General features: G+C 46.8%; 1 protein-coding gene across 1 annotated transcript; it reads left to right on the top strand.

Annotated features, from left to right (window-relative positions):
* The first annotated feature begins 21,440 nt into the window (after positions 1-21,440).
* Positions 21,441-22,409, top strand: LOC144166039 (uncharacterized). Its single transcript, XM_077695705.1, has one exon. The coding sequence runs from the start codon at positions 21,471-21,473 to the stop codon at positions 22,407-22,409; it is 939 nt and encodes a 312-aa protein (XP_077551831.1). The 5' UTR covers positions 21,441-21,470.
* The last annotated feature ends 1,944 nt before the right edge of the window (positions 22,410-24,353 follow it).

The following is a 24,353-nucleotide window of genomic DNA, read 5'->3' as shown; positions in this document are numbered from 1 at the left end:
AAACGGGAGGTTTTGTTAATTCAAGACAAGCTCACTATTTAAAATGCGGTGTCCACAGTTGAACGTCACCGCCCGGTACACTGTCCCAGCTAGCATCTCCTCAACAGTTTTGAGGGTGGAAAAGAGCATCGAGTTCGCGAAAAGGCGCCTTTTGAGCATAAGTTTGGTTCTTGAAACACGTTAAGGCACTGAAAAGTGTTGAAATGCAAAAGTGGTACTTAAGTTAATTTCATGAGTACGGGGCCGTGCAGTAGCAGCCGGCGCAAAGCACGTAGTTTTTCAGTGTGACATCAATCCTTGAAAGGCGAGTTTAGCGTCAGTGATGTGTAGCATTTTGGTTTCATTTCTGCTTCATTCACGCGAGATCTCGAAACCTGCGTGTAATGAAAACCTGCACGTAACAAAAAAAAGCAGTTTTTTCAACTTTGTTACATCCAGGTTTGACTGTACATAGTTGTACGGGGCGTAGTCTTCCCTGTGTGATGCTTCATGATATTCTTATTAAAGGGGCCATAGAGGTGAAATAAAAGTTTTGTTTATTCAAAAGATAAATCATGTCAGAACAACATTCATACTAATTTTTGTGTGAACTTCAAGACTTAAGCTAGATGATCAGAAAAGAAAATGAAAGAGTGGTGCCTTCAGCCACTTGCACTATGCTTATGATGACACATAGGCTAGTTTGTACATAAGGCAGCTGGTTGCCAGTAAAGGCTGTGCGATTCTTTGTTGTGAAGCAAGAAAAACGTTAAAAGAGGCCCTGATGTCAGGTTGTGTGAAGCCGCTGCGTCATTTTCAGAGGTCTCCTTTTTTTCTTGTATTTTTTGCGCACAGTTTCCACCTCCTCCACCTTCACTCACATTCCTTGTATGCTAGGTGCCTTCGATTTGGCTGCACTCGGTGAACTCGTTCAGGCAGTGCAGCCCTCACCTCTACAGTTTTTGGGTGCAGTACACGACACCTATACTTTTCTATCCGATTTTCCGATGGTGCAGGGAGTGCAGGACGAGTTCACGGCTTCCTCTGCACTTCCCAAAAAGAAGGTGCAGAAGGGGACAAAAAAAAGTGCAGGACCAATTCTGCACTGCAGGCAGCTCTTGCGCTGAAGTAATCGTGAACTGGATCAGAAAATGCAAGCCAAATGGAGGCGGGGATTCTATTGGACAGCCTTTAGCCGCTGTTGCTTCAATGCCGTTACCAGCGACCCCGTGAGAGCATGAAAAAGCCTGGGACCATGGCACAATCCATGGGTAGCTAGTGGGGCCTCTCCCTAGTTTTCATCCCTTTACGTTCTTTGTAGTGGAGTCTTAAGTTTCATTTGGTTGACGTGCTGGAAGGCTGGCATGGGATTTAAACACTGATTACTCTGTTTCTGGAACCTCTTCCCCTATGATGTCACTGCTGATCTGAAGTGGGAAATTTTAAAGTTTGTTTGTATTTGTGGCTTTTTTTTTTGCTGAAAATATGAACTTTCTGACCAAAACAAACCTGAGTGAGCTGTAGAAGACTAGTTCATTCAAAGAAAATAATATTAAAAACTGCCAGGTAAGCAATGCAAAGAACCCTATCTCTGAAGGTGTTGGGTCTATACCTGAATTATTTACTAGATAAAAATTTGTGAAGCATGCATGAGAGTGACTTAGATTTTCTATTTAGGCTTGGTTTATGTGGAAACAGGAGATCTTGAATAACAAAAGTAATGAATAAGCACTATAGGCTGCTCACAAACTCTTATGGCACGAAACGGTTGTGGGCCATGACGTGTTCAGATGCAGACTGGTAAAAATTTCAAATATTGAAAGGTACTGTCTGTTAGTCTAAGTTTCTTAATAGTATAGCATACTTTTGTTGAGGCGTGCTTGACACGACCAACAAAGTCTCTTCAAATAACCTGATATTCATTTGAAGTGTTTTTTTTTTAGCATTATGTGTGTCACAAGTGATGGGTAAGGAACTACTGGGCAAAATAAACTATCACTTTGGAGCTCTTTTGTTTCATTCAATTTCAGATGGCTGCATGACATAACACATCATTTTGTGACATTGCATGGTAGAGTCAACAAACGCTATTGATTGGTAGCATCATGGATCTATCAACAAGCAACTGCAGTTGAATCACAGACATCTACTCATTTTTCATTATAGCGCAATGACTTGCACATACACATTTGCCCATGGGTGTCCTCAGGTCGGTGTCCTGCAGAACCAAAGCCACAAATTTTGTTCGGAGGGGGTTATGGGTTATGGCAAGGGAGGAGTTTCACCGAAAGGAACACTAAACCTCGCTACACGCTGCCTGAAAAAAATTTCGGAGGGGGTTCTAATCCCCACACCCCGCTCTGGCCATGTCCCTAGTGTCCTCCAAAGTTGTACGGCAGCAGGGGTAACTTGCATCATTACAAATTTAATAAATTATAAAATATAAAAAGGACACCATAGTTACAGAACCCATCTAAACAAAAGGAACAATTCAATAGCCTCTGTGCTGGTATAAACAGTGAAACTGAAGGCCTAAATTGTAACATCAATATTGGATGTTGGAGACAGAAGGGGGTGGAGAAGCACGCTGTTTTGCCCACCCCCGCAGTGCAACTACAATCTGTGCATGTGTATGATACACGCATTTGTTTATTTACAGCAATTAAAAAAAAACACTTTGCATCGCACTAGAAAATAAGCCTGTGGAACCTCTGACACTAATAACTAGGCTGCCTTTCACTAGTCTTTCTTAAATTTTGATATAAAAGGTACAGTGGGGCCTATGTTGTCAAATTATTATTCCAAGAAAACACCACGGTGTAAGGAGCAGTAAAATAAATGTATGCAACGACTAGCCAATACCAGGTGCAAACGATTTGCACTGTACGGACGTAGGCTGAACTATTTTGATTGCCATATGTTCGTTCTTTGCTCAACGAATAGCACTTGTACTGTATCTATGTGTACACCAGATGAGCCGCACAGGACGAGCGGTCATATTGATTGCTTGATTAAGCTGCATTTGTGCACTTCACACACGGACTCCATCCACAGCTATTGCTTCCCTATACTTGATTTTTTTTTCGCATGTTATGTTTGTTATATGTGCATGCACACCATGTACAAATCACATGTTTATTGATTTATTTATTGATTTATACTGTTAGCATTCTGCCATGACAGAAGTTCAGATAGTGAAAATAAGCATGGGGTGTCAAGCGCTCGGTCAAGTTCACAGTCAAAAAGGAAAAAAACAGAGAGGCGCCTGAAAAATTGAGCATAGGCGTGCAGAAGATAAGCAGTACCACCACGTCTGCATTCACTTGGTTTAAAAAATAAAAACTGAAACAAACCCACGGAACGAGGGGTTGCCTAGCGCAGCTTTAAACTGAGGTTAACAACTTCGTTAGGCATCAATTTTTATTCGTCAATCACTTCCGGCAGTCTGTTTATAATTCAGCGGATTGATGTGATAACCGCAGAAGCAGCTACGCGAGATACTGTTACGTGGCGCAGGACATGAACCATGAGATGCGGACAATATATTTCACACTATTTACACGGTGGCTATCGCCGAGTTCGCACCGGCTGCGCGTCCGCCACTCCCTCGTCGTCGTCGATGGTTGGACATCGGAAATTGTCCACTTGTTCGTAACATATCACCCCCCGGCCAAAGAAGGCCGTCCCGGTCGCGCTCGGTCAGCGTGAATGGATGGGTGCGGTGAGGATGAGATGCGATGCGTATTAACTCCCTCGTCGTCGTCGATGGTTGGACATCGGAAATTGTCCACTTGTTCGTAACATATCACCCCCCGGCCAAAGAAGGCCGTCCCGGTCGCGCTCGGTCAGCGTGAATGGATGGGTGCGGTGAGGATGAGATGCGATGCGTATTACACTGAAGTCCTTTCAACGGCGAATGACGATGGCGGTATCCCATGTCGACTGGTCCCCGAACATCGACGCCCATGCATGTAAGGCCACGACGAACCGATGAGGGTGCTGGGAACCGTGTCGGGCGAAAAGGCTGGGAACACAGCATGGGCGGCACGTCTTGGCTGGTCACATCTCGTCAGGTCTCGGCTCTTGATCGGCTTTCTCTTGGGCTGGGGAGATGCGGCGGGGGCATCGTCATGTGCTGATCGCGGCGGGGCTGGGGCTGCCCGACACGGCCCATGTACCCTCGACGTTTGCGCCGGTGCCGAGACGTAGCGATGCTGGGGCCAGGACGGGGAGAAACCCGCACACTACACCAAACATGTTACGCGGCGCAGGACATGAACAATGAGATGTGGACGATATATTTCACACTATTTACACGGCGGCTATCGCCGAGCACGCACCGGCTGCGCGTCCGTCACTCACTCGTCGTCGTCGATGGTTGGACATCGGGAATTGTCCACTTGTTCGTAACAATATTGTTATTTACCTTGCCCGTGCGTGTGCGTGTTGCCCGTGCGTGTGCGCCTGCGCGCGAGCCTGAACACATACACTATCAGTGAGATACAATTTAGAAGAGTTCGCATCCGCCACAGATTTTGCACACCTGAAAGTTGACTGTTCTATTCTCTATCGCGGAGGATATACGAACTCCATCGATGCGAGACAGAGTCGGTACGCTGTTCTATTCTCTCCCGCGAAAGGGGTACAACCGCCGCTTAGCTCCATCAAGAGTGGGGAGAGTTCGCCAGCAGTTTTATTCTGGTTTCCTAGCAGAGTGAACACGCCATCTAACGCCACGCGTGGTGCGGACGGTGTCAAACGACCCTGGCAGGGATAGGAACGCTGTTTGATTCTTCAACTACTCCCCACATTTCTTAGAGTGAGTAAACTTTATTGAGAATGTCCGGCGGAGGTAGCGGGGAGGACCACGCAGTGTCGCCCGCCACCCGACGTAGTTAAGGCGTCTTCGGGGTGTTGCCTCCCCGACTCCCGCTAGGCCGGCCCGCTGTCGACCTGTGGGGGGTATACTCCCGGACTCCAGCCGGCTCAGCCCCACGCGTTTGTCGGGCAACAGCAACCTCTAGCCGCTGGACGGCCTGCGGGAAAGTTTATTTACCCCAAGCTGGACCTCACGTTCACAAATGGATATGTTACATGATTTGAAAGATATTTGAACGTCATCTACATACATCAAGCAGGATAGGGTTGGCGGCAGTGCCTTTTGGAGAGGTTCATCTTAAATATAAACAAGGTGCAGCTCAATACGCCACCTTGAAGCGCGCCATTCTCCTGCACGTGAACGTTTGAAAGTGCCGAACCGACTCTGACACAAAATGTTCGTTCAGACAGGTAACTGGAAACAGTATTCAGCATGTTACCTGTTACACCATAGGATTTTAGGTTTGCAAGAATGCCATAACGCCATGCCGTATCATAAGCTTTCTCGATATCAAAAAATACGGTCATGCAGCGCTGGTTGTGTATAAAGGCATACTTAATGTAAGATACCAGTGCAACTAATTGACAGTTTGTGGATCGAACAGTTGTGACAGAACAGATCGAACAGTTGTGACAAATTCAAATGTGTTTCCTGAACACACATTACACTTGGCTGATAAGCATGCAGTATTTCGTACACATCGTCAAGATTATTCAGAAGGCCTCTGCAGTTCCATTTTGTATTATGTTTTCTCTTGCCATTGTGATGTGTTCGGAGATACTGGAGTGTGACAATTTATCTAGGGTCTTTCGGGGCTTGGACTTTTGGAAGGGGTTTTCTGGCGTTCTCTGCTGACCTGGACGTCGGGGCCCGTTCCTTCCGCTGCGATGAAAGCCAGAAGGGCTCGACGTCCATGTCATCATCTGAAGGCAAGGGGGTGCCCAGCGGACTGGGCCCCCTTGACTTGGTACCCTATCGGGTGTTCTTTGCCTGTGCCGCGAGCGGGGCAGGCGGTGGAGCTTGGATGGGCGCTGCTGTGGGCCCTCCCGTCTCCATATCCCTGCCCTCAGGTGTCCCTAGGGCCGGTGGAGAGGAAACAGTGAGAGCGGCAGAGCTCCCAGCGGCGATCACAATCGCGACATTCACTGGAGTCGCCACACTGGGCGATTCCTGACACCGCTGGACTACCGAAAGCAGTCCGGCAAGAAACGGGGCCCCCGCAGTCCTACAGGTGTTGTAGAGGCAGCAGGGGGCTGGTCAGCTGGGGGCTGGGACAGCAACACATCAGCAGCATGGCTGCACTGTGTCACTGTGCTAACCAAACGGCGCCCTAGCCCATGGCGGGCAGCGTCTGCATAAGATGTGGCCGAAAGAAGCTTGTGCTTTTGGCGTGCCTCAGCAAAGGTGATGTTTTCTGTTACTTTCATTTGTAGAATTTCTTTTTTTGTTTTGAATTTTTGTCAGGTTCGCGAATAAGCAGCGTGTGGGCCACTGCAATTCGAGCATTTCCCTGTTATGTTTCGACAGTCATCCGACGAATGGTCAGACTCTGAACATTTAGGACAAGTCAGCTTTCCTCGACATGATAGAGTTCCATGGCCGTATCGTGGGCATTTAAAGCATCGCCTGAGATTAGGGGCATATGGTCGAATATTGAAGCTTAGGAAGCCGACTTTGACCTTTTCGGGTGGGGTTGTGAAATCAAATGTTAGGCTGAAGAAGTTCCACCTCTGAAGAAGTTCCACCTCTGAAAAAAGCGCCTGAAGAAGTTCCACCTCTATCTCAGACTCTAATTCCTTTTCTGAGATTACACCTTGAGAGGAGTTGAGAGTTCTATGTGGAGTCACAGTAACAGCCAGGTCAGCCAACGTGGTCTGTTTCAGGAGGTTTTCGCTTTGATTTTTTTTTTTTACTTGAACAAGTAGGTCACCGGATGAAAGCTTCTTAGCATCATAGTCTGAGCCGACAACAGACTCAATGCATTTGGCCAAAAAAATGACTGACTTCTTGCCAACAGGGGTGTCCCCTGTGTAACGAACAAGATGTTTATAGAAATGTTCTGCCTTCTCTTTAGCAAGTACTTCCGTGCGGCCTCTTTTGGGAGGCCGATCATTGGAGGGGGGCTTTGAGAAAATACCATACAGCATGTATAAAAGCAGGGAGACGGGGGTATTTTCTCCTTTAACGTTACCCTGGTAGTCAAAGAGGTCCCGGAGCTCCCTGCCTGGTAGACAGGCAGGGAGCCCATCGGCCGGAGCTTGACCAAGGCTCCGATGGCCACCGTTAGAGGTTTCTACCCTTCACCTTAAAAGTCATTACCATGGTCGGTTACAGCGTGAGTATGGGGGCTCGGTGTCCGCGGTGTCGCGAACACCGTCACCAAGATTGATCAAGGTGCCCCGTGCTGGGGTGTGCGTGCGTGCGTGCAGGTGTGTGTGCGTGGGCGTGTACGCGTGTATGTACGTGCATGCGTGTATGTGTGTATGTGTGTGCGTGTGTTTGCGCGTTAGTAATTGTGCGTGCACATGTGGGTGTGTGCGTGCCTGTGCGCATTTGTGCGCTTGTGCGTGCGTGCGTCCGTGCGTGTGTGTTTGCGGGTGTGTGCCTGCGTGCATGTGTGTATATGTGTGTGAGTGTGCCTGTACATGTGTCTGGGTGCGTGCGTGCGAGTGTGTGTGTGTGTCCGTGCATGCGTGTACGTGTGTCTGTGTGCGCGTGCGTGCGCCTGTGTGCGCGTGTGCACTCGTGCGCTCATGTGCGTGTGTGGGTACGTGCGTGCGTACGTGTTCGTGAGTGTGAGTGTGCGTGTGCGCGTGCGCGTGTGTGCGTGCGGGTGTGTGTGCGTGCCTGCGTGTGTGCGTCTATGCGTGTACGTTTGCGTGTGTGTGTCTGCGTGCGTGTGTATATGTACGAGTGCGCGTGCGAGTGCGTGCGTGCCTGTGTTTGCGTGTGTATGTGGGCCAGTGCGTGTGTGAGTGCGTGCGTGCGTGCGTGTCTGTGCGCGTGTGCTTGTGTGTGTGTATGTGTGTGTGCGAGCGTGCGTGCGTGCGTGTGCGTGTGTGTGCGTGTGTTGACGCTTCTGTTCCTCGGTAGAATGCGACATTGACCACCGGTGGATAGACTGTGCATACTCTGTGCTTGGCATTAGTTTTCACTTGCGGTGCCTCAGCCAATCCCCAGTAAATGCAGCGTATGCGGCTAACGGCGTTTTCGTCTTGCCCCAGGGTGAAGTATCGGGCTGTTCGAAGCCTCAAACCGCAAGAAAGTAGCGCTACCTTCACTACGAGCAGCAGGCAAACAACGGCAGGCTGGTTTTCTCTTCTCTCTCGCACGGCATACCGCGACTTTGTGTTGACTGATCCTCGGTGTGGTTTAAAGTTGAATAAAATGTGTACGCCAATGCCCATTCATCGCATTCTGTGCGATTGTGTAAAACAAGTTTTTAGAGACTTCGACGCTTCGAGGGACTCTCCTACACATTGAGTGTAGATAGCTAATTCATGATGCGTCATTCCCATTTGGTATTCAATACTAACGGAAATGCGATTTGTTACACTGGCTTTCGTAGTCGTAAAAAATTCCAACCTGTTCATCGGCCTAGAGTAGCCCCTCACTTCAAAATACGTGCAAAAGATGGAGAGTAAGCCCTAGCGTACCGGAACTCAAAGCCCACAAAACTCTGTACTAAACTTTCGTCATGGAATCTAGTGTAGCCTGCCACAAAGCTTTATTGCTTAGCGCAGGCAAAGGTAGCAAAAGCGATAATAATACTCTGTAGTATCTGGCGCCAAAGCATGCAATTTTTTTAATGAGGGAGATTATTAACTTAGGCCAACTTGTTTACTTTTGCCCTCTTAGGTACGTTATCGCTGTGATCCTTTCGTAGCGATTTTATTTCCCCAATCCCTCACCGAAGCAAACAATAGTACACTCTTAGTCAATTCCTGGTTATACGACCCGCATGCAGGCGGGTCGCCGCGTCATTTTAAAGCCGCTTATAAAGCGGCGGTTCAGGCGGCCTCATGCCCAAGCGGCCCGCCAAACACGCGGCCCACCGAACACGCGGCCCCGCGTTTAAGCGGCCGTATTGAGGGCCGCTTAACCAGCGGGCCACCTAAACACCGGGCCGTGTGTTCAGCAGGCCACTGGCCGTAATTTTTCTACGCGGCCCGTTATGCTAATCTATTCCCGCTTACGAAGCGGCCCCCAAATCAAACGGCCCCTCAAATAAGCGGCCTTGTTGCTTTTCACATAAAAAAAGAAAAAACAAGGCACTCGGCCAGAATTGAGTTTATCCGTTTTTTTTTTCGCTCGCATTGCCAGGCCAACGTCAGAATCCCGTGACGAACGCTCTAACACATGTTACATCATACGCGACACACAAAGTGCACATAGGCACACACACGCAACCCTACAGAGAATCGAACCCGTGTCTACTACAACACATGAAGAGGCGGGTATCATAACCACTGCGCCACAACCCACGGGTTGCTGGGGAGAGCAAACATGGGCGTATAAGTATTCTGCATGCTGTTGCGCGTCAAGCAGGAGTCTTAAATAACACATTCGGCGGCGAGTGACTTTCTTTAGACCACCGTTTTTTAATCACTCTACCAAAGAGGCATAATACTACGGTTTGGGGGCTTTAAGTACATTTGTACGAGCGGAAACCTTTTGTCATGCTGTGTGCCCGATTCAACAGTATGATGCGCCATGCGGTGATTTATTCCGTCGATGCAAACGGAATTGATAACAGTTCTTCGGCCTTCTTACCAAAAGTATACTTGGACATTGCCGGAAAGTGCCCCCTATGACAATGCATGCAAATAACTAGCACGTAAGGCACACTGTCGTGCACTGAACATAAGAGATGTCTGGTAACGAGGGGCTAGTATACCAAGCATGAAATGGTGCACTGATTTTTTTTTGCTCGTCTTAGCTCTTCTGATGGTGTGGTTACATGCCTTCACCTTTATTTTTGTAATAGGGGGCGCTAGTAATTTACGTCTCTGGTAATGTAATGAACCAATAATAAATTACTCACTCTATATAACATTGTGTCCCGACGCCTGCAGAATTGCTGCGTCGCCTGAAGAATTGGTAATCGCGAGCACACAAAGAATATCTTAGCGTTTTCTCGCGCAGACCGGATGGGCGCTAGGCCGTGTAACTTGTAACGGCCTGCATTTCCAGAAAAATGCAGTTTTCGCGGAAGTTCCACCTTTAATCGTTATAATATCGGAAATAAAGATCATTGGTCGAAACAAATTTTAAGAAACCAAAAATTAAGAAAAGTATTATAAAATGACGGAAACTGGCAAACAGTATAACGGCCTGCATTTCCACAATAATGCACATTTCGCGGAAATTCCACTTGTAATCGTTATCATAGCGTAGATCGAGATAACTGGCCGAACATAATTTTGCAAAACTAAAAACCAAGAAAAATATAAAAAATACGGAAAATTGTGAGCCGTGTAACACCCTTCATTTACAAAAAATGCAGATTTGGCGCAAATATTACCTGTGATCGTTATAATAGGGTAAATGGAGATAACTGCACAAACAGAAATTTGGCTCTAAAAGACTCACACTCAAGAGAAGCGGCATAAGAATGCTGGGCATTAGTAGACAATTCTCTTAATTTCTGCAATTTTTTTAAGTGGCCTCATTCCATTCGCGCTTCTGTTATTAAGGAGTTATATTATTTTACGCGGAAGCGCAAGGTCGCGGTTCAGCATTTTCAACATTTTTAAGGCCGTTTACCGAAACCATAGCACTCGGTCATGAATGTACACTTGTGCATCTGAAGGTTAGACCGTATAAAACAATGCCACCAATAAGTGGGTTACAATGGCTGCAATTGCACTAACACATTTGTGATTTGTGCACTTCTGGAACATCTTCATAACCTCAGTTGTCATGCAATGAGGTTTTACCTTTCTATTCTCAGTGTTTTGCCACCTGATCTATCAGGTCTCAATGCACATACCCCGAATTAAAAAAAAAAAACTCCATATATTTATAAGGCCATGTTGCAAGCAAAGCTGTAAAGCAAGTATCTGTATACCTTAAACCTAACCGGATCTTGAAGTGATAGTCTACGTATACAAGCTTGGGACATAAACAGAGAGCTGAGTTGGGTATGTAAATAATAAGTATTTTCTCATTCTCGAATTCATGAGCATGCACAAGTGTGAGATGAAAATTACATTAATGACACCATGCCGAAGGAACAATGTTTTCTTTTTATTTCATATCAAAAATACAAATATGAACACGAAATACTTATACTAAAATAACAAATACAAATATTAGCAGATTGCAATTGTGGAACACACAAATGAAAATATTCTTTTGTGGAAGAGCAAATAAGGACCTGTCAAGATAAAATTATTGCTTTAATTTATGGAATTTTCAGCAGCTTGCTGAACAGGGAGGAAACTCATCTTTTTTGCAGGCTCCTGACTGTATAACGCCAAACGTTTGGCCTAAAGCTGACGGCTATCTCATGACCTAATGTAATATATTACCAAACAAAGAACAAGTACTTTCTCCGCACTTCAAATCATGGTCCAGGTACACCACTTCCGATGATGTAGAAGGCCTTTGTAAAATCCCCCAAGCAATATTTGGCCCGGGAGCTGCTGCTTCCGGAATTTCGTCGCCCTGAAATGTGGTAGCATTCTGGGTAGCATTCTGCTGTGTTGGCACTGCGTGAAGAAAAGAAACAGCAGTTGAAAAAGTGACCAGGTACAAAATTGTGGTGTTATTTATCGGCGGCAAAACAGTATAGCCTGAAGGGGCGCAGCAGAAGTATCACCAACGCCTTAGCAGATATGTGAAAATACCATAAATCAGACAGGTGCATCGCTGTAGTTTAGGCAATTATTTCTTTCTTACTGCTTTAGATTCAGACGCTTTCCAAAAGGACGTTTTCATCATATACATAGGAAGGCCGAGCGGTTTTTTAGTCCAAAGGCGTGCGAGAAAACTTTGCCATAATTTTATTTGACGCCGGCACGTCAACTGGACGTCGCAAAAAAACTGTTCGCTGTTACACACGGGAGGTAATGTGCCCTAGTTTCTTTTTATAAAACAATTTCCAGCAATAGTATGGCGCCAAACATTATGAAAAATCGAACAGAACTGCCAGCAATATTTTTTGCTAAAGCATAGGTAAACTGCGCGCACCGAGCAACAGCCAGCGCATCTGTAACAACCATAGCCTCAAGTATAACGCCTTTACAGAAGGCGTTGTAACAACATTAGAAGCCACCGCTTTGAGCAACCGCTACGCCGGCGCCGCGGCGCGTTTGCGCTGCCAATGCTATCATGTTTCTGCAAACCGCGATTTGACACTCCAGACAGACGACAGCCGTGGCGAACATAACTAGATGGGGCTGGTGTTACTCATGAATGTTGCTTGATGTGAAAACTTTACCACTTAAACGCACCGTAATGAAGTTTACAAATCACCACAGAATCCACACTACTCAACGTGCCAGAAAAGTCACCAGCCGAAACGACGACGCGAAAACCTAGTTACGAAAAAAACGTTACCTAACTTTTTGCTACGCCTACCAAAAATGACAAGCAGTGGCCATGGAATACTGAAAAATACAAAATTCGAACTGGGTTTTATGTGCCTTGACCTGAGCAATGAAACGCGTGTAAAAATGCAATTTCTTTATGGCATTCACGGTTGTCAATACGGCAACGGAAGTACCTCACATGTGCAAGTGTTTTCATTTTTCGCCTGGATCCCAAAACGGCCGCCGCACTGGGAAACCAAATCCTCTCTATAAGCACGCCAAATTTACCGTACGGTCCCGGGTATCGGAGAACGGTTTTGGCGCGGGCTTCTTACGACGACGCAAAAGGCATAATTTCGTGGCCCTTGCTATATTGTCCGCAAACACAAATTCTTACAGTCTGCGCTCCCCCACCCATCGAAAAAAAAAAAGAAATCCAGGGACTTACCTATCCGCTCGTGTTCAACCGGGCTATGCCCGTAATACACACACCAGCCGGCTTGACATGGCACCGCTGCTTGGCTTGCGTTCCCGGTGGCCCTAATAAACCCATCGCATTCGCAGTTGCTTCCACTGTTACATCGACCTCGAAGCACACTATTGATGTCAGCGGAAGCGAACGTGGTCAATAAAGTGTGAACGCTCGGAACTAAGTATGAACTATACAGAGCAAGAGTCAAAGCGCGGGACCCCAACTTGCCCCACGCTGAAATTACTCCATACTGCGCACGCGCGGTAAAGACAAATCACCAGACCACCGCTCGCCACGCGCGAACTTTTTTCCACTCCTACTGCGCATGTGCGCGCAAGATTTTTTTTAGTGTTTTTCGGCTTTCACCGCGTCCCCGGGCGCTCGTCGTCGGCCACCGCAAAGCAAGGTCGCGGGCCATTGTGTGATTGGGAATACGCGCATGCGCCGCAAGCCAAACATATCGCTCAGAGCTTCATGATTGCCCCCCTCTTTTCATTTATTTCCTGGCGTCAGGTTTCCCGCCAGTTTATAGCCGTGACACGGGTCGTTGGCGCAGAATATAAGCGTGCTGTAACCACCTGAGGTTTTGTCACGGAAAAGAAGTCTGTCAGGGCCTCTTATATCACGGTATTCAGGATGCCCACCGCATATAAATAGGATGCCATCCGGGACGCGACTAAGAGTGTACCGTCCGTACCCCCAATGTGGCTTGCGCGTGCCTTTCTCTTAAAATTCCTAACAAAATAAAGCCAACAGAAAAATAAACTCCGCCTTCACGGATAAAAAATTCGTCAGTAGATATTCTATCGCATCTTGTCGACACTTAAAAACTGCTGGCGTTTTGCGTGACACCACTCTTGTGCCCTGTCAACGGTTTAAAACTTCAGGAGTGAATATAAAACACGCAAAACCGCAGCTTTGACATTAAGATTCATTAAGGCCATCGCTCATTCGGGCAGCAGAAGCTTAACTTGTAGCAAATACTTCTTTCTCGTGAACTGCAGTTTTTCCTTCCCACTGCCGCAGCCGACCCGCAGGTTTGTTTTGGTGCGCCGGGGATTGTCCGGTCCTAAAGCATTATTTTCAGACGCTGATTATCGTTCGGTCCCGAGTATACTCTTTTCACGGCGTGCTTAGATGAGTGAGGAAGAGGCAATACTCTGACTGATCCATGGGAACGTACAGGCTGTAGCGCTTTATCACCACCGCGGCCGCGCGCGAATTCCTGGGCGTGTTATTTAACAAAAAAATATATATTTATTGTTTGATAGATTGCCTAATATCGCATAAATTTTGATATTAGTACAACTGTTCAGCGATCTAGATTACACTTTGCTTCTGCTGAATACACAAGGAATCCCATTTTGCAGCACAGATGTCACCTTCCGAATGTTTAAAAAGCAATACAAAATAGTGGTGATGATGATTGTAGGGTTTAACGCGCCAACGCAACGCAGGCGATGAGGCGCGCCGTAGTGGAGAGCTCCGGATTAATTTTGACCACCTGGGCATCTTTAACGTGCGCCGAAATCTCGTATACACGGGCGTTTTTGCTTTTCGCCTCCATCAGAAAAGCGGCCGCCGCGGCCGGGAATCGAACCCGCGACCTCGTGCTCAGCAGCGCAACACCTTAGCCACTGAGCCACCGCGGCGGGTACTACAAAATAGTGGGTTATTTAATTTATGCACCCGCACTCCTTCATGAGGACCTCGTCTTGCATAATCGTAAATCATCTCATTACATGCAGATCGCTGACGGCACAAAGTTCCGTTTAACGTTTACCATAGCTGGCTCGGCTTGTTTGATTGGCCGGGAATAATATAGTCCAGAACGCTGCCCCCCAACTACCAAGCAGGTGAGTATGCCATTAATATTCGCGTTTACATCTTCTGCAAATGCAGTATGCGCCCTTTTAAAAACCGCAGTTCAAACGCCCATAAATACTCGGTGCGTGCGCTGAAAGACGCCTTTCGAGGTTAATGGTGCGAATACAAGAACGAGGAATCTGGCATATTGAAGCGCAGCAAAGACGAGGACAGGAACACAGACGATGACACACAGAGCACTCTGTGTGTCGTCGTCTGTGTTCCTGTCCTCGTCTTTGCTGCGCTTCAATACGCCAGATGTACCAACTCGCCCAAACCAATACTCTCAAGAACTAGGAAGCATAAGTTGACCGAGGATCTGCCTGCTTTCATGCAAACTTTTTCGGAACCCGATAGTCGTCGGCTGCCCCTGGCACGCAACTCTCCCTCGGTGTCCCCTTCCCCATCGCCACCTTTTAATCCTTTCTCTGTCATCTCACAATGAATTCGACGTTGGTTTGTCTACCTCAGTTCCATTTTATTAACGCGTTCGCAAAAAAATTCGGGACTTAACACGACGCAGCTACAGCTGTTGTATCACGCGCGGTGTACAGTGCCGGCCTTCGGATTAGGTTCCCCCACCTGGGGCTCTGAACGGGCACCCAAGTATCGACACACGGGTGTTTTCGGTTTTTGCCTCCATCTGAAAAGTATCCGCTGCTCCCGGGATTCAACCCGCATCTTTTGGTTCAGCACCACAACGCCTCAGCCACTGAACCAGCGCGGGTGGGTTTACTGCGTTCGCACTGCTCAACGGGTAAACCGGTTTGGGCTGAACGGGGCTCAACCCGTTGGGGCTCGACGGGTCTTCATTTTTATGTTTTCTTTTCGTTTTGTTTGGAACAGCTGTTGTTCGCATCCTTTGTCTGTGTGTTTGTTTTATCTCTCCTCCCTTCTCTTTAATTTTCACCTTTCTTTATTTATTTTTCTGTGGTAGGACCAATACTGCGTGTATTGTTAATATCAAAACTGTGGCACTGCAGCTCGGGTACCGTCATTTTGCCTCAAACATGCCTGAGGAGTTCTTTGCGCTGAATATTCTGGATAGACACGTGTGACTATTGGTAGCAGGCCATTTGCCACAAAGCAACTAGATACGGGGAGAGGTTTTCGCAGGACAGCAATTAGTTGACTCTAATGACAGACAGACAGACAGACAGACAGACAGACAGACAGACAGACAGACCGTGGCCTCCGCGATTTGCTACCGGCGGCGCGCCGTTGCTCCGGCCGTCCCATTCGGCGCGGAAGCAAGGGAAGCGGTGTAATTTTGCTAACTCCGACACACGCCGCGAGGCGGCGCCTTTAGCCTAAGGTTGCAGTGGCGAAGAGGCGACCCGAGCTGCAGTGGCGAAGAGGCGACTGGAGTGGTGGTGGAGGAAAAGCAGGGAAGGGATGGGTACGCAGGTTGAGTAATCATGCGGACGAGAATTTAGAACAGCGAGGGGAGAAAAAAGGGGGGTGGGGGCGAGGAGTTTAAAACAGAAAAGAGGGAGAAATGGGAGGGAGGAAGCAAATCTATAGGTTAACCTGGGAGTAGGGCATGTAAACGTAATAAAACAGGCAAGTCGATTGCTGACAACCGACGCCCCGATTCAAAGGGAAAGCCACTAATCATCATCATCATCATCATGAACAGCGGTTGAACAGCGGTCTAAGGTTGAATTTAGAACAGCGAGGGGAGAAAAAAGGGGGGTTGGGGCCATGAGTTTAAAACAGAAAAGAGGGAGAGATGGGAGGGAGGAAGCAAATCTATAGGTTAACCTGGGAGTAGGACATGTAAACGTAATAAAACAGGCAAGTCGGTTGCCGACAACCGACGCCCCGATTCAAAGGGAAAGCCACTAATCATCATCATAATCATCATGAAGCGAGGCTCGTCTGGCCGACGCTGCCTGCGCTTTGAGTTGTAAATCAGCCTTCGTTGTCGCGTCTTCGGGATAGAAAACTTGAATATATGTCTATGTATTTTGACTCGATCCTGCAAATACAAAGTTGTTTAACGTACGTTGTTGAGCACCCACGATTGCCTTTGCACGCAGCTGTGTGTGTGTGTGTGTGTGTGTGTGTGTGTGCGCGCGCGTGCGCGTGCGTGTGCGTGCGTGTGCGTGCGTGCGTGCGCGATAACAGCGTAATATCGATAAGCTCTCGTGTATTTGTTTATAGGCAGGCGACTACGATAGTCAAATAATCTGTTAGGCTTCCACGGGTACGAATAAATCATATTTTTTCGTTTTATTTAATATGCTTAGGGGTTTCAGTACCTACTGCAATCACGCTACCAAATTATTTGCCGTGAGTAAAAAAGTCATGATATTCCGCGATGCCTTTCATATCGCTATCGACTCTACATATGTATTTTTTTCGAAAGACTGCTTCTGAATTTCTAGATTTGCTAATTTGTTGTCATGACATATTAAAGGCTTTATTTATTTCGGTGAGCAGTTAAGCTGATCACTAATATCTGTATGCCCAACATCGGCTGTAAGTAAGTTGTTCGGGATATTAGTGAATAAACACATCAAGTGGAGAACTATACCAATCGTAACTCGGGTAAAGATTTTTATTACATTACTTAGACCACGTACATTTATGGTAGACTGGAAGTCTCTCTGTACGTTTGTATATGAAAGCATGCATGCCAATAAACGGCACCAGCACGTTTACCCTGCCTATTGCGGAAAAAATACCGACAGCCATTTGGACAGTATACACTTCAGATGCTGAAGTATACGACGTCTCTGTTAATTGTATCGCGGTAAAAGTTACTCCAAACGTTTCAAGTAGTGTTGCCATGTCATCTGCTTTATCTGTGAAAGACCGCACGTTTAAAGGAGAAAAAAGGAAACGACAAATGGAGGGTATTTTCTTGTTTACTAATGGTTGGATTTCAGTCGGTTGAATTCCCATAATTTGGTTCTTGCTTGGAACGCACGGAATATGCGTTCCGTGAGTTTCAAACACATACGAGATTTTCAGAAATAAAATCGGAAAACGTGTTGTGTTTTGGAACCATGCGTGACTACAAAAAAAAATACTGCTGTGCAATGAATTCACTTATGCATCACCCCGGGCATAGTCTACGTCAAAAATTCAAAGCACCGGTAACTACCCTAATGGCACCAGTAACTACTTCTACCTTTCACCTGCATTGGTGTGCGGTAACTTTTTTATTAAACGTCGCACACAGGCTGCGAAGGCTGAGTTTTCGTCCTCTGCACCCACCCGCGCAAGGGAAAACTACCTTAGGCTACGCGCGCCGCTGTGCGGCGAAAACGGCGAAACGACCTCTTCGGAATTACGCTCTCTCCGGGCGATTGGAACGGCCGGAGCAACGGCGCGCCGCCGGTAGCCGATCGCGGAGGCCACGGACAGACAGACAGACAGACAGACAGAGGTTGGCGGGCCTGTACAAGCGTACAGGCAGGCAATCGTACAGGCAGATTGGCATACAGCGAAACAGGTGGACCACAGAAAACTTTCAGAATACGAAGGGAGCGCTATCACTGCCCTCTCTACCGCGTGGTATGGGAGTGCTAAGACACCCCATCCCTAACCTGCAATCAACACCCCACATGCGACAGTGGACGGGTGAGCTGACCAGCTCCGACCTTGCATCCCATACCGGCTGGTGGTCTAGACCAACACTGCCTGTGAATACCAGGCCTTCCTCGACGAAGGAGCGCCTCACCTGGCGGGCGAGTAACACCAGCGCTTGCTCTGCTCCAAATAAAATTTTATACTATCCCTCTCTCGCTCTTTCTCTATTTTTCTTTCTCTCTGCTATATGGTGTTTCTAGCGACGTATCGCAAAAAGGGACATCTTCGCAGTGACGACCGCGTATAACAATCCACCAAACACGATTTATGATCGCCGTCACGAAGGTGAACCTGCTGTGGCGGGGAGTGACGGGCGCAATGGCCGTTTGTGTGGCTAATAATAACCATGTCTCCCTAATGATCGCTGGTAGTGAGAGCACCTATCTATACCTTATAGAGCACACTTAGCGAGGGCATTCATTCTAAAAAGCTCCGAGTGGCTTTTCCATTCCAGGGACCTATAGCGTGCCACGCGTTCCGGCAGAATCGACAGGTCGTCGAAATTTGGCAGACTAGTGTCGACTAATGTATCCTGGAAGTGTTATAATATTGCAAAGATACATAAGAATTCAAGAGATAAAAAATTATTTTCATTTTTTTTGTGAGCGATACATTAAGAAAATGGCAATTTCCCTCAGCCGCGTAAGTAATACTTTTAGATGGATGGATCTAAAAATTTCATCTGCTTGTTTTTCTTCTAGCAGTGAATTCCTACATTCTGGAGTAATATTTTTGTGAACTAATTTTAAAAAAACTACTCCTGGTGAAAAAACTTTTCAATGCAAGGGATTGATCAACAAGGCGTTTGACTTTTAACAATATATTTTTGCTTCCTTTTTAGGCAATGGCGATCTGCACAGCTGTCGTTTATGAGCCACTGTGGGACAGGGACCACAAGCCTCACCTCATTTCACTGACCTGCAGTTAAACTAACTGCAACTATTTGTGCAAAGACGTCCATCGAGGTCACCGAAAAAGTTGCTGACATTTGTTATTAAATTGTGATTCTGACTAAAAATGCGACAATACGTTTGTATATTCAACCCAATTGAGCTGATATATTGAGATGATATTGTGTTCGCGATTAGACACTTTTGATTGAGGATTTTGTTTTCGAAATGTTCAACTGGTGCTACATAATATTTGGGAATTCGTAAATGTTTTTAAACAGCTTTGACCCGTTATCTTAACAGGAGCAATAGACTGCTGTAGGAGAAGCATCAAAGCGAACCACGAACTATAATTTCATACAACACGTGGGTCGCCATGCCGCCAGCAAAAGGAAGCGAATAATTCGAGTTTTTGTGACTCTAAGAAACCTTAACAGCAACAACAAGAATCTCAGAAGAACAGGTTTACATTAAGACAATAGGTGTAGTCATTACCTTTTAAGAGAAATAAAAGATATGAAGCATTCTTAGGCGCACACTTACAAACAACAAGGTCACCTTTCGACCCGGGTGCACGACACACAATAGCCTGGCCGGCCCTGTTTTGGCAAACGGCCCTGTGGACGGGGCTTCAATCTGCATGTCTGTTATAGCGACGGTTTTGTGTAGCGTGTGAGCACGGACTGCAAAAATGCACTGGGTCTCCGAGAACAGACGAGAAAAAAAATAGCCGCGTATCTGCTTGCGTCACTGCAAATGTTTTGAAAAGAGGATGTCGTCTGTCGTCCCTGCCATGTAGCTCCTTCTACGCTTTCTGTTCTCTTCTAACCCTTTCGCTTATCCTGTGATGAATTGAATTAAGGTTTGTACAATTCAATTCAGTTTTGCTACTTTTGTATCCTCATTTTTGTACAAATTCAAAATATTTATTCCATTTTCGCTGCGAAAAGTCCTTCTACATTCCTTTCCTCATAGTGTGATTAGGTACGGTATTACAGTATATGGTCACTGTGCTTTAGGTTGGATAGAGCGAGTCAATTCCATTTTGCGTTTTTGGCTGCATATGACTTGTGTATTGAGAAAGACTACAATGTATTTAAAACATTCATGTTGCCAGATTTTACCTCGTTCATAACGAAACGGTTACCTTAAAACACTTTTGGGTTAATACATTCGAAACATTTTACACTCCTGCTCGGTTCCTGAGACCGAAGCAACGTTACGCAATTCCTCGTTGATTCACAATGTACGACAAAAGAACACGCCATTATTATGTACCAGCTATATTTAGAACTTTCCCATTTGACTTTTTTCCGCATGCTTCGAAATTTAAAGGGACACTGAAGTGATATGTAAACATTGCGGGATTACTAGCGCAAATTGTAGTCCGGAGTCCCCAGGGCATGTTTCGACCACTCTAGGCGCGTTTACGCGATTTTATTTAGTAGAAAAACTAATTCGAAAATGCTGTCCTCCTCTCTTTACGCTCGCCCATTTTCTGTGGCGTTTTCGTGTGACGTCAGGAGGGGATGAGCTGGCAATTGGCTGCGCCACGGCTGCGCTACTGCACGGCTCCCCGGCCGACAGAGTCAGTCGGCCCAGCGTTTCGTCCGCCGGCCGCCGGCGGGTCGTCGCAATCAAGGAGGTTAAAAAAAATTGCTTGGTCGCAATTCGTTCGCTTAGTTGAAACGAAGCCAGGACACCTTTGTGAATGGAAGAATGGGCCTTTCTTTACTTGGTTTTTTGTACACTGTATCTAGCTCCAAGTCAAGGTCGCTTCACACAAGCGCTGCACAAGCGCACATACGACGCTTCGCTGACTGGTACGCCAGTAGGAAAATATAAGTCCCCTTGAAGGCGGGAGAAGAGTCAGCGAAGTCAATATAGGTACTAAGGAAATAAAATCAACTGATATTTTTACCGTACAGCGTAAAACTAGGGCGCGGGAAGCACTTTTTTGCGCTGGGCGAACAAGCACAGCGGTCAGCAGCACGACTACGCATCTGCGAACGCTTTTCCGTCTACGAAATGCAATTGCTAGACGTGAGCTACTGTGGAAACTCTGGCGACGCTTACTGCACGATCGCAGTACAACAAATAGTCACCTAAGCTGCTTGAAATGCCAAAACTAAATAAAAGTGTAAACCGGTTATACAATATATACCCTATATTAGCAGGGGCTTCGCGTCCCGCTCCGTGGCTCAGTGGTCTGCATTCTGCTTCCGGTTGCCGATAGGAGCGGACGCAGAATGGTGGGCTCCGAGCGAGCTGCGTCAGCGGCCAACGCAGGCCGTGGTAACTCGTTTTATGCCGTTCCCAAGGACTACAGGATTATTCTGCCGCAAATACCTTCAGGAGAAGAAATGAACCGCCCAGTTGTGCTGCATTGTGACACCAAGGGACTACCGTACAGAATTGAAGATTTTCGGCAGCCGCTCAAGGACTTAGGAGTCATTCAGGAGGTGAGTGGCATTGGCGCGTTCCAAATGTCACACGTGTGGCTTGTGAAGTTTCGCACGGACGACGCGAAGAAGAAGATTGTGGACGCAGGGCACCTAGACAAGAAAAAGCGGGTGTGTCTGGTGGTTGACCCCAACAGACAGGAAATTCGCGTGAAACTTCATTGGGTGTCATTTGATGTGACGAATGACACTATCCGACGTATATTCGGCGCGTACGGCGAAGTGAAGGACGTGACCAGTGAACGCTGGAGAGTAGAGGACTTTGAAAACGCCGACTCGACGACTCGGTTCGTACGTTTGTTTCTTCGAGAGGGCATGACCTTGGACTGCCTCCCACACCAGCTACGGCTGGGCAAGGGTACGGCTCTTGTGGTCGTGCCTGGAAGAGCGCCCATGTGCCTACGCTATAACACCGCGGGACACATTCGCAGGGAATGCCGGGTCCCGAAATGCGGCGAGTGTCACGGTTTCGGACATGAGCAAGCTGAAAGTACGCGTTCGTACGCGGGCGCAGCAAGACGCGGCACCGACGACGAACACACTGAGTTGGTGATGGACGAAGAAGAAGCAGAGAACGCTGCCTCAGCTTTTTCGAACGAGGTCAAGGAGGACGCCGACGTGAAAGCTACAACGCAGTCTGTCGTAAGGGAAGTGGCAGAAACAGACGCAAAGGAGCTACCGGCGGACGCCACATCCACAGGTGATAACGCGTCCAGCGAGACGTAGCAAGAACCAACGGCAAACGCAACCCAAGACAGCAACGCGGAAAATATGGAACACCAAGAATGCTCGTCAAAGCGACGAAGGGAGCAAACTACGGATATGACAGATGAGCAACGGCTGCGACACCTAGAGCAGAAGTGGAAAGTCGTCGTCGGGAAGAAGAGAAATGTGAACAAACAACGGTCGTCGTCGCTTTCACGCGACGGAAAGTGATCTGGTTCAGTGTCATTGACTCACATGCAGTAATTAGTAAGGTAAGCGCAGTGCTCTTTGCCTGGTTTCGCTAATCAGTTATGCCAGTAGAAGTAGCTAAACCGTTGCGATTTGCTACGCTTAATGTGAGAGGGCTGGCGACGAAAAAGAGGCAAAACCAGTTATATCGATTAGCCACGGACAAGGACATCGATGTCTTTGCTGTTCAAGAGACTAAAATTGACCGCGAAGACCAGACAGAGAGCATGGCGCGACGGTTCGAAAATCAGTATAACGTTTGTGTCAGCCACGCTGTTGGAAATTCGGCAGGGTGTCTTCTTTTTATTCGAAAGAGTATTGGCGCTGTGATAGAAAGTGTTACTGCATGTGTCAATGGAAGATTTATTGTGTGTGACTTTACACTGTCAAATCAGGAATGGAGAGTTATATGTTTATATGCGTCAACTAAAGTTCAAGCGCGAAAGGAGGATTTCCAATCGGTGGGAAACTATTGCAAATCGGATCGTTTCCTAGTGTTATTGGGAGACTTCAACTGTGTTTGTTCTTCGCGCGATAAAGCGAGTGCAACGCCGTTTCGGGATGCCAGTACAGTTATTTTGAGTGATGTAATTAATGAAAGTGGTCTAGAAGATGTTGGAGCGACTTTTAACAATGGGCCCATGTTATTTACACACTTCCAAGGGTTCTAGCCACGCTAGACTGGACAGAGCGTATCTATCCTTATAATGGATTCCAGATTGTCGAGAATACGAAGTTTGTCCGGTGACTTTCAGTGATCACTGCTTGGTTTTGTTTTGCATTGGCAGGAAAACAAAAAATAAGAATGCCTTTAGTTGGGAAGGGTGGAAACTAAATGGGAAGCTTTTAGAAGATGACGTGTTCGTAGCTAATACGCTTACGTTGCTAGAAAGTTTGAAAAATGAGGGCAGCTGCCATTGTGAAGGATGGGAACTCTTCAAACAGAGTGTAAAAATCAAAGCAATTGAAAGATCGAGCCTACTAAAACATGAGGCGACAAAGCAAGAAGCCTTATTGCGGGCAAACTTAGAAGCCTTGTTAGCCGAAGAATGCATGAAACCTTGCGAGTACAAAAATGACATACGAACAGTAAAGCAAAAACTTGAAGCGATAGACACAGAGCGTTACCGTGGCGCGCTTGTAAGGGCAAGGGCTGAAAAGATAACTGCGGACGAGATGCCGTCCAAACGAGCCTTAGGCCTTGAAAAATGGCATGCGCGGCGCAATGACATCGTGGAAATAGAAAATAATGGAACAATTACTCGTGATACAAACATTATAGAAACTCTCTTTTTTCAGTACTATAGTGAGCTCTTCGCAAAACATGAAGTTAATTATGAAATATTTAAGCGAGATTTTCTGACGTTAATGCCCAGATTAGATGAAGAGACAAAAGAATACTTGGAAATCCCAATTTCTCTTGATGAAGTCGTGAAAACTATAGAGAATCTAAATCCCGGAAAATCCCCTGGACCGGATGGCTTAACGGCTGCTTTTTATAAGAAATTTAAGAATGAAATTGCGCCGGTGTTGCAAATGATATTTAATGAGGCATACGATCTCGACGTACTACCCCCATCCTTCTCTACGTCACACACTGTACTGATCCCCAAAACGGATGATGCCGTCAAACTCAGAGATGTGAAATCTTATCGGCCTATATGCTTAACAAATGTAGACTATAAAATTTTAATGAAAGTATTAGCTAGTAGGCTC

The sequence above is a fragment of the Haemaphysalis longicornis genome, unplaced genomic scaffold, assembly GCF_048455015.1.
Source record: "Haemaphysalis longicornis isolate Haplotype H1 unplaced genomic scaffold, Haemaphysalis longicornis Haplotype H1 scaffold_16, whole genome shotgun sequence".
Lineage (NCBI taxonomy): Eukaryota > Metazoa > Arthropoda > Arachnida > Ixodida > Ixodidae > Haemaphysalis > Haemaphysalis longicornis.
The sequence above is the reverse complement of the archived record's forward strand: the minus strand, read 5'-3'. Positions and strand labels throughout refer to the sequence as shown.

Coding starts and splice junctions, on each gene's coding strand:
- LOC144166039 (XM_077695705.1), top strand. CDS start 21,471: ATGGTGGGCTCCGAGCGAGCTGCGTCAGCGGCCAACGCAGGCCGTGGT.